The sequence below is a fragment of the Arvicanthis niloticus genome, chromosome 6 (genome assembly GCF_011762505.2).
Source record: "Arvicanthis niloticus isolate mArvNil1 chromosome 6, mArvNil1.pat.X, whole genome shotgun sequence".
Lineage (NCBI taxonomy): Eukaryota > Metazoa > Chordata > Mammalia > Rodentia > Muridae > Arvicanthis > Arvicanthis niloticus.
Genome location: NC_047663.1, coordinates 6,219,144 through 6,230,016, shown reverse-complemented (window position 1 = coordinate 6,230,016; position 10,873 = coordinate 6,219,144). Strand labels below are relative to the sequence as shown.

General features: G+C 50.4%; 1 protein-coding gene across 1 annotated transcript in view; it reads right to left on the bottom strand.

The window, feature by feature from the left end:
* Positions 1 to 4,675: 4,675 nt before the first annotated feature.
* Positions 4,676 to 10,873, bottom strand: part of Srp68 (signal recognition particle 68) — a 29,301-nt gene continuing 23,103 nt past the window's right edge. The window contains exons 11-16 of the mRNA XM_034506600.2: positions 10,456 to 10,612; positions 8,374 to 8,468; positions 7,370 to 7,499; positions 6,164 to 6,239; positions 5,734 to 5,786; positions 4,676 to 5,433 (exon numbers count right to left, since the gene is read on the bottom strand). Of these exons, the coding sequence (XP_034362491.1) occupies positions 5,206 to 5,433; positions 5,734 to 5,786; positions 6,164 to 6,239; positions 7,370 to 7,499; positions 8,374 to 8,468; positions 10,456 to 10,612 (739 nt within the window). The 3' untranslated portion in view covers positions 4,676 to 5,205. The remainder of the gene's footprint in view (positions 5,434 to 5,733; positions 5,787 to 6,163; positions 6,240 to 7,369; positions 7,500 to 8,373; positions 8,469 to 10,455; positions 10,613 to 10,873) is intronic.

The following is a 10,873-nucleotide window of genomic DNA, read 5'->3' as shown; positions in this document are numbered from 1 at the left end:
TAAACACTGGTGTCACGCCTGCAATCAGCTCTTCTCCCAAGGTGCTATTTATATGACCGCATGGCCCGAGGTCCGCACTAACTACCACCTTTCCCCCAGCCGGGTGTCCACACAGCTGTCTTCACCTGTGAGACAGGGCACTTCCCGGGAGGTAGTAGCTGTGGGAGGTGGGGTGGTGGAAGGTACTCAGACAGCAGCTGGTCTGAGCCATGGCTCCACTGCTCTTCAGAAGCCTCCCAGGCAGTGGACCAGCACTGTTGGGGGCTGAACACAGCTCCTAGGCTCAAGGGCTAATTGACTCACTGCAAGAAAAAAAAAAAAAACAAGACCCGGCTTCCAGGGGTGACTGTCCTCTGTCAGATGAGGGTTGGCCAGCTGCAGGCAGGAAGACTCAGCTCTGAAGGGAACCCTTCCTGCAGGGGCTTCCCACTCAGATGGCAGGGACTTTGGTCCCAGGAACAAATCGCAGGAGAAAGCTGTGACTCTCTGTATTCCTGTCTCTATTGAGACCTGTACTGTTGCCCATGGCAGCCATCCGAGAACATGCCCACACCAAAGTGAGATGTATGATGCAGCCGTGTACAAAAAGGCTTTCTATGAAAAAGGACAAAACGTCGCCCTCTTTCCCAGCGTTAATGATACATTGCAATGATATTTTGAATATATTGAGTTAAATGTGTTAATCCTCCCCATACCCCACCCCACCTTTTTTTTTTTTTTTTTTAAATTTGGCTTTTACTATTGGGGATGAAGTGCAGTCAGTAGCATGCCAGCCTAGCATGAGGCCCTGGGTTCAATATCCAGAGCTCCATGAACCCAGTGTGGTGATACTTACAATTCAAGACTGGATTGGCAGAGGCAGGAAGATGAGTAGTTCAAGGCCATCTCTGCCTATTTATTGAATTTGAGACCAGCCGGAGCTACAGGAGCCCCTGTCTTAAAAATAAATAAGTAAGGAGGGGGCTGGAGAGACAGCTCAGCAGTTAGAGCACTGGCTGCTCTTACCGAGGACCCAGGTTCAATCCCTAGAGCCCACGTGGTGGCTCAAAGCCCTCCGTGACTCCAGTTCCAGGGGATCTGATGCTCTCCTCCACCCTGAGCCTTGTATGTCTGGTGTGCACAGGAAAGGATGTAGCAAAACACTCACATAGAATTTAAAAAATAAAATTCAAAATAAGTAAGTCTATGGCTTCTAGCATACTTCTAGCATAATACAGGTGTCCACAGCTCAAGTTGGATCTGAGAGACAGGCGGGAGCCCAAGCTTGCTAGCCCAGCACTGGAGAGAAGGGTTAGGAGTTCCAGGTCATCTTCACCTATGGAACAACTTGAAGGCCAGTTTGAATTCCATGAGGCTGTCACAAGACAAAACTCTATGGCACAAGCCAGTAATGGTGATATATTCTTCTAATTCTACTATTTGGGAGGCAGAGGCAAGAGATTAATGCAGAATTTGATGCCAAGACCCTGTCTAAACCAGAAAGAAACAAAAAACAAACAAATAGAAACTTAGCAGCATAGCTCAGACCTACCAGTTAACAGGGCGGACCCCAGGTGCCCACTTACGGCCCCGTGGGGCATGGTTTCTGGTCCTCCCTGCCCCTTGCCCTCCTTCTTCCTCTGTGGATCCAAACATTTGAAATCAGCTGGGTTTTCTAGTTCCTCTTGCCCTGTGACTTCAGTGGCAGTGCGTTCATGTCCCTAGTCTGCAGCTGGGCTGAAGCCGGGAGCTCATGTGAAGCCAAAGGGCCTGTGGCTTCTGAGAACTGAGCAAACTGAGAACCATATAGCATAGCTAAGTACAAAGAACAACTAGGCCCTGGGGAATACTTGGCAAACAATGCCAGGCCTCAAGCCCCCCCTTCAGTGGGTCTTGGCCCTTGGAAGCAGATAGTGGCAATTAGTTCTCTTTTCCCAGAAACAGGAAATTGCCCTTGGTTTGCACAGAATCTGCTGCCTGACCCTTGGACAGCCTGAATCTCCTTCCTTCCTTTGTGCTCTCTGTCGGCTGCAAAGCCATCCACCAACTGGGTCTGGAGAGGACAGCCAGGTGGGGTAGTTAGAAAGAGAAGCCTCCAGTGGGCAGTGGTGGCGCACGCCTTTAATCCCAGCACTTGGGAGGCAGAGGCAGGCGGATTTCTGAGTTCGAGGCCAGCCTGGTCTACAGAGTGAGTTCCAGGACAGCCAAGGCTACACAGAGAAACCCTGTCTCTGAAAAAAAGAAAAAAGAAAAAAGAAAAAGAAAAAGAAAGAAAGAAAGAAAGAAAGAAAGAGAAGCCTCCTTCCTTCAGTCAGACACACAAGGTTGGGCCCCAGGAATCCGCATGGCTGCCTGGCAGAGGTTCTTCTGGCAGTGTGTCTATAAAACGGAATCACCAGAGGAATCAAAGGTGGCACAGCCCACCTGACAGATAGGGGCAGCATGAGAGGTGTGGAGGGCGGAAGCTGCTCTTCTTTCGGGGCCTTCTACACAAGGGGACTGGAAGCTGAGTTTCAAAACTAACCCAAGCCGCCCAGGTTCTAATCACAGCACTCCAGAGATGAAATTAAATGTGTCATATAAAGTTTTTTGTTTGGTTTATTTTGGATACAAAGCTAATAATCCCTCTGTAGACATCTGCAGAGCCCTTCCTGGGCAGATGACACAGGGAGAAGTCAGGCATCCACTGGACTGGTGGGTTTCTGGCTTGCCCAGGAGTGTCCCTGACCATAGCTTTCCCCAGGCTGTGCAGACTTCTGGCAGCCATCACACAAGTGTGTCTAATGCTAAAGGAACAGCAGGTTAGACTTCCAACTGGTGCTGTCAGGATGCAGGCAGCTTCCAATTTATTCTCTGGAGCCTCGGTAAATTCTACAGCTAAATCTGCTTTCTGTCTCCTTTGTAGCAACAACTGTCTTCAAAGAAAAAAAAAAAACACCTAATAAATCAAAAGCAGCACATATCTTTGCTATTTTTGGGTATTTTCTTAGCCCTCTTAATGTTCAGAGTTGCAGGCAGCAAGAGGCTACTCTGAATCCTGCAATCAACTAGCTTTTCTGTGTGATGAGCTGTTATGGATGGTTAGGGCACATGAGAGTGAGCAGGGCCCTTCTTTCCTGGACAGGGGGAAGCCAGTACCCCAGCTTTTAAGAAGACCTGTTTCCTGTGGTCCAAGGCTACTGAGGGACAAGGGTTGCTCACAAGCTGTCAGCACACTGCTCTGGTGAGACCCTCGGTTGCTACAGGGAAGGATGCAGGCCTGGCAATCTCCCACTGCGAGCAGGAGTTCCAAAACATCACTCTTGATATGAAGCACAAAGGGAGAGACATACATCAGGTGAGGGTGTGATGGGAAATACACGTAGGAGTTTCTGAAGGACTTCTGCCCCAGTGTCCCTTGTCCCAGCAGAACCCTCACTACCTCTTGCAGTGTCCCATTGGGTAGAAATGAAGCCAGTGAGTGATAACAGGGGCAGAATCTCCCTGGAGCCCTCTCTCAACTCAGGGAGACAGCAGACAGACAGGGGATCCTTCCAGGAGGGGACATGAGCCACAACAGAACAGGGCCTATCCCCTGAGCCTGAGGTCTGTGAGACAGACTGCCTTAGTGTCTGTGGATCTTGCCTGTATGAAAGTGTTTGTGAGCTGGCTGGAGACCTCAGTCCTGACCCATCCTGAACCTCTCTGACCACCCCCTTCCCCCAAGACACACACACACACCCACACACCCACACACCCACACACTCTCTGCACAGCAGTGCCTCAGAGCAGTGCAGAGATGCAGAGCCTCAGCCAGTATGGCCTGGGGCTACAAGGGGAGGAGGGGAGAGGGAAGAATAAAGGCCCAGCACTTCAGTGACCTGATGACGGTAGAACTCCTGCCCAGCATGGGCAAGGCCTGGGTCCCATCACCAATTCCAAAAGGAAATGCAGTGACGCCCAGCACTGCCTCAGCCCATCTGGGACACTGACCAGAGCCTTCAGGACTCTCTGGAGCTGTCAGCCTGTAGCTATTCATCCTTCATAAGGAAGGTCAGAGTGGAGGGAGGGAACAGAGGGAAGAAAAGGAAACTCCTAAATCATAGGCAGATGGTGAATCCTAAACAGAACAAGCTCCATGACAGTGTCTGAATGGCTGCGGAGCTCCGGTACTTAAGCCATTCCCCAGGGGAAGGTAGCCCCTCTGAGTATCCCAGGCTGGCCCAGCATGTTTGCATAACCCTTTCTAGATCTTCCACCCTTGGTGTGCGTGCAGGGATCCATCCTCAAGAACACACCCTCAGAACCTCAGCCTCCGCCTGCCCTCATACTATCCAGCCTGTTCTGAACCACATAAAAGCAACATTTCATTCCTGGCAGACGGTTGCTTTCCAAAGGGACGAGGGACCGTGCAGTTCAGGTTTATGCTAGGTTTATTCTTTCTTAATTTTTGTGATGGCTGTTACTGAATCTGTCATGGAAATTAAAGAAAAGTATGTCCAAAGCAAACAGCCACAGGTAGGGGAGGAACGTGCGAGAAAATGTGGCAGCATGCAAACTCACAGATGAGGACACTGAAAACTGCCTCTAAGGCACACCTGGCATCTGCCACATCTGGCTGCCAGCAAGGCAGTATGTACCTGCCCTCATAGTTATCCACCAGGTCCCGGAGAGCTGGGTGTGGGTGAGGGAGGACATGCAAAGACCAGGCACAGTCTCCATCACCTTTGCCTTTTAATACAAGATTTGGTTTCGTCATTTACGAGTGTAACATAGTTAAAAATAGAGCACTCTGCATGTTCTCGGAAGGGGTAAGGCTGACCACAACTCTGGGTGACACTGCCCGTGTTTCAGTCATTGACAAACTTCAGGAGACTCTGGACGCTCACAGTAAGGAGGTCGTTTCAAATCCAGGGGACTGAGGACACATGACAAACACTCCCAAGCCCCCCAAGCCTGGTGTGGACCTCAAACATATATTGACCAAAAGTGATCAGCCATGGCTTACAAGGGCAGGACAGCAGCAGTCCCCAGGAGGCACAGGGGACACTGAGACCCTGACGCTGGGCCCAGAAGATGACAGGCTACAGAAGTAAGTCACAAACACACAAGATGAATGGCCTTTGGGCTGAGGGTGCTGAGATCTGCCCCAGCCAATGCAGAACTGGATTTAATGCCATGGAACTTGCCGGGTCTGTCTCAGTACAGAGTAAGTCAGGTCCTCCCTGCCCCTGAGGAAGAGCCTGGTTAGCTCCTGAAACCAAAGATGCCCTTGATGTAGCCTGTGAGGCCGCTCTTGGTTTTCTGCTCCAATTTGTCCTCAAGGGGTGGGAAGGCCACATGGTTGAGGGCCAGGTCAAAGAACAAAGGCTTGCAAGGGATAGGCTGGAATCCCGGCGGGAAGTGCACGAGGTTGGCTTGCTTGGTGACGAGGGAAGGGTCCAGGCAGAAGGTCTCAAACCGTTCAACCAGAGGCTGGAAGGCAGATCAGAACGTCAACCAGAAGGCCACGGTGGGTACCTGAAACCAAACCTGGGTCCCCTGCAAGAGCAGCAAGTGCTCTTAATTTTAAGTCATCTCTCCAGCCCTGTGTCTTTCATTAGTTACCGGCACAGAGTAACTTGGAGGGACCTTCCTCCACTTCCCTAGGGGATATGGACCATCACCAAGCCACTTGAATAGTTTTTGAGTGTCTGGGCAAGAAAAGAAGAAGTAGGGTGGCTAGACCCAGGGACAGAACACTCCCTTATCCTCAGATGCCACAGCTGGCCTTACCGTATTGTCTCTGACTTGGGAGGAGGTGTCTGTTTGATGGGAGTCGTTTGCATCTGAAAATTCCACAGGGATTTAGTAAGAACAGGGACTTTGTACACTCTTGCCACAGTGTGGCTTTTCATCAGTGGTTAACAGGGCTCTAAATCCCAAGTAAAGCTAGTGAGTAGGAACACAGAGAGGGATCCACTGTGGCCAACCCACAGGAGCTGCAGAGTTTGGAAGATGCTAAGGAGAAGGGACAGTTCGACGAGTTTTCCAAATTCCTCTGCACAGCTCAGTGCCTGGTGTAGCGGCACTAAGGCTAGGAAATAGCAATCTTAAGAGATTAACCAAAACAATGCTTCTTAAAGTAAAACAGTGGTGTTCAGTGTGGAAGAAGAGTGGCAGAAAAGAGTCTGGGGACACAGCGGACACTAAGGAGATGGCTCACCTAGGATGGCTGCGGCCTGCAGGGAGCACTTCTCTGACCGCACTTGAGTGGTGAGCTCTTGCACGTCAGGCAGGTCCTGCAGTAACAGAGAATTCATCACCAGCAGGCCAGGTGAGCAGTGAGCCCCCAGGCCTGGGGTAGCTGATCTCACTGGGATTTCAGCATATTTTTTTAGACTTAAAAAATATGCAGAAGGCAGAGGCAGGCAGATCTCTTGTGAGTTCAAGGCTAGCCTGGTCCACAGGAAAATTCCAGAACACAGAGAAACCCTTGTCTCAAAAACCAAAATAAAAATGTCTCTACTATAAAAAAGTAAAATGAAAAACCCAAATACATGCTGGGTCTGGTGGCTAATCCTAGCCCTTGGGAGGTAGAGGCAAAGAGAACCAGAGTTCAAAGCCAGTTTCAGCCACATAGTGAGTTTGAGGCCAACCTGGAGACCCCATCCCCGCAAACATCGGAAACCAATACCAACACTGCCCTGGCTTCTTCCAAGTGGGAAAGGCTGACACAGCTTGAGAACAATGCCCGAATGAGCAATTCTCTGCTTGCTGAGCTCTGAATGCAAGCTGACACCCAGAGTGTACACACCTGTTAAACTTCACGAGCACTCTGGGGTGGCCACTTGAACTTGCATTTGGCAAATGAGAGCCCTGAACCTTGGTAAGGCTAAAGGCTGGGTCAGCCACACCCCCAAGAACAAAGGTGGGTGTAGAGTCAGACTCAAGTCCCCAGTGTGGATTCCAGATCTCACACCAGGCGGTAGCACTCTATGGGGCGCAGCTTTTTGAACTTTGCCAGGTGATTTTGGTAATTTTGGAGGACAGTACGTGGGGTCTGTCTCCAATCTGAGGACAGTACAGGGGTCTGCTTCTCCTCAAGCAGCAGTGCATTCCCTACCCTGTCTCTGCAGACAGGCTTTGCTGTGACTCTGAGCTTGCTTTGCCGCCTAGACTACCTTCAAACTCCTGATTCTGCAGCCTCAGCCTCTTCAGGGCAAGGGTTACGGGTGTGTCGACAAGAGCTGGCTGAAACGGCTTCTGTCGTAGCTAAGCCCTCTTCAGGCCCAGAGCAGGGTAGGTTACAGTACAGTGACTCAGGGTGAAGGGAGGAGGAGGGCTGCCTTAGAAGCTGCCAGCGGCTGCACCCACACAGTCCCTGTACCTCTCTGTAGCACTTGGAAACACAGGGGGGCCACCAGCTCACCTTCAGGCTGTTCTTGAAGGCTCCACCATGAGAACTCACTTCATTTGCATATTTGAGAACTCTGTCATACAGGACGAGGGCTTCGCTCCACTTCTTCACCAGCACATAGGACTGAGCAATGAAGAAACACCTGACGGACAGAGTCATCTTCTAAAGCCAACAGTTGCCCAACACCAGGGCTGTCCTTTCTGGCAGGCTTAATGTTAAAGCTGGAAACAGGATTTCTAACTCTGGGTCACTGCCTGCAAAACCCTAACACTTTGCAGGCAAGCTTCCAAGTGTCCCAGCAATTTCAGATGGCTCTGCAGGTCCAACACGAGCCCCTGTCTTTCACTGACTGATGTCAGAGGAGGCAGCTCCCCAGGATGGTGGCAGCTAGAGGCAGGCCAGAGAGGAGTGCTCACTAGACCCAACAGAACCCCACTCGTCACTGTCTACTTGTCTACACCATAACTATCTATTCAGCTCTAACTCTATCTTTTCAAAAAAAAAAAAAATCACATAACATTCTACAGGGCCAACAGAGCTCTAGTGCTGCCCTTGGCATAGCAGGAGGAGCATGGGCAAAGACTGGGCACCCCGGGGAGACCGAGAGATGACATGCACACTCCTCTGCCATCTGCCTAGACCCCTGTCCTTGTAAGCAGTCACTTTCAAGTGAGCCATACGAAGACTCAGCTCTTGGTGTGAGGATCTGAGTTGCTCGATTTTACCCCAGTTCAGCTCGGGCTCCCTGACCCGGCTGCTCTACTTTGCCAATGCCTTTGCAACGTGCCGCTCTCTCAGAGCTTCTACTAGACAGAAACTGAGGCTAACCCCAAAGTCTTAGATGAAGAACTCTGGAAACTCACGGCTGCCATCTTTGCTGAGGATATCCTTTAAACATATTGCACTGAGTGTCACCTGCATAGCTGGCAGCACAGCTAACTGTAAATGACTTGTGGGAGCCACAAAGCTTAGTGCTAGAATGCAGAGCAGAGTCCTCTAATCCTGAAGGATGTTACCTGTAAGCTTTGAACACCAAGGTCTTGAGACCTATCTCTTTCTGGAAGGTTCTGTCCTCCTCTAAGCCAGGAAGCTGCAGCAATTCCACCAGATTCTGTAAAACAGATGAACAAGAAAACCCATGAGAAGCCCCAGACTGGCCTTGTCAGAAGACCTTTCTGGAACAGATTAAGGGCAGAGAAAAGGAGAGGCCACAGCCAAAGTGACTGCAAGTCAGTGGTGTGGCCTGGCAGCATTTTACCAGTGTCACCAAAAGCACACTTGTCCCTTACCACTCAACCCACCTCTCACCAACCTTCAGAGAATTCCTGGACCACATGGACAGGAAAATCGGCACTACAGATGGGTCCTCTTACTTGACAGCGACAAGCAGTGTGTGTGTATGCATGTACTTACATGTATGTACACATGTTCGTATGCACATGGAAGCCAGAGGTCAAAACTGGGCATTTTCCTCAACTGTTCTCTGCTTAATTTTCCTTCCTTCCTTCCTTCCTTTCTTTCTTCCTCTTGAGACAGGGTCTCTCTATTATGTAGCCCTGGCTGTCCTGAAGCTCACTATGTACACAGACCCAGCTGGTTGCCTCTGCCTCCCCAGTGCTGGGATTAAAGGCACACACCTCACACTCGGTGTCATCCTTTTCTTTCACATGTTGGTTTTACTTATGTGTCTATGTTTGCCACATGTGCAGTGCCCAAAGAGACCAGAAAAAGGTTTTAGATCCTCAGGACCTGGAGTTCAGGTAATTGGGAGCCATCTGACTTGAGTTCTGGGAACTAAACTCAGGTTCTCTGAAGAGGAGCAAGGGTGCAGGGTCTATCTGTGCAGCCCAGGCTGGCCTAGAACTCAGAGATCTACCTGCCTCTGCCCCTGGAGTGCTGGATAAGGGTGTGTGCCACCAAGCTTTGCAATGGTCTTTAGCACTTTCTTTTGTAATTTTTTTATATATGTGAGTACACTGTAGGTGTCTTCAGACACACCAAAAGAGGGCATTGAATCCCACTGGTGAAGGGGGCGGTTCTAATGCTAAGGTCCTGCTCCTCAATTTGTTCTTGATCCATCAATATCTTCTTTGAACCAAGAGGGGGTGTCTTTTATCCTTAGATTCAAAGGAAGCCAGGTGAAGGCTGGTAGTGTGGTCATCTCCCAGAGCTAAAGGTGGTAGCGTAAAACTACAGGGAACACATTACAGATGATGGTGAGCTACCATGCGGTTGCTGGGAATTGAACTCAGGACAACTTCTGGAAAAGTAATCAGTGCTTTTAAGCACTAAACCATCTCTTCAGCCTGACACTGTTGTTGTTAAAAAGTAGTTTTATTTTATTTATGTGTGTACACATGTGTGTGGAGGCTGATGGAGACCAGAAGAGGATGCTGGACTCCCTGGAGTGACACAGCTGTGAGCTACCCACACTGGTGCTGGGAACCTAACTCCTGTCCTCTGTAAGAACTGACCCTGCTCTTAATTACCGAAGCTCATCCCAGCTCACCGCGAGCACTCTTAACTGCAGAGATGGCCTTTTAGACCCCTCCCTCACCTTATTTTTTGAGACACTCTGTCACCAACTTTGCTAGACTGTTTGGTCACCAAGTCCCAGGGACTGTCCTGTCTTTACCTTCCTAGTGCTGGGATCACAGGTCCTCGCTGCTGGATGTTGAGCGAGGATCCAAACTAAGATCCTTGCAGCAAGTCCTCTGCTGAGCCACCTCCCCAGCCTAATCTCTGTTCATTTTTCTGGAGATTATACAGCCCTGGCTGACCTCACGCTGAGCTTACAGTAGGCAAGCTTACTAACTGACCAACAGGTTAACACAACACGGATTCAGGTCTCTGGATGCCCTAGCACCTGCAGAGTACCTCACACGGAGAAAGCGCTGAGTGAATGCCTGTAGGTGCACAAGTATCTATCCCTCAAAGTGCCTGAAGTAGTGACTGCTGGGCTGTGAATGACCTCAAGACCCTTCTCTGTCTCCCACCAGCTACAAGTCGTCCCAGGCTCTCAAAGGCTCTTCACTAGCCAAGTCATTTCATGTTCAACATGGCAGAGGGCAGCTGCCTTTCTAGTCCCCAGGGGTTACCTGCAGAATGATGTCATAGAGCCGGATGAGGTCCTGAGGCCTGGGAGAGCGCTTGCTGTCATCTTCTGGCTGCTGCTGCAGCAGAGCCCTGTGCAAGCCTTTAGCCATGCTCTCATTTCGCCTGATTGCTGTGGACAACTTGATGTAGGTCAGGTAGCTGCAATGTACCACACAGCGGCACAGGTTACACTCGAGGAAGCCCATGCTCTGGAAAGAATGCTACACTGACGTGGGACTGGCCTAGGGGTGAGGGGTGCCGAGTATCACAGAGCAGGACCATCTGACCCTTCACACCCGTTCCCAAAGCCACAAGCTCCCAGTTTCAGAGGGCACTGCTAGTCCTCAGACAGCAGCAGCCAATTCTGATGGTCAGCTGCTGGGCTAAATGACACAGGGGCCGCGCTGTCACCGTGGCCCC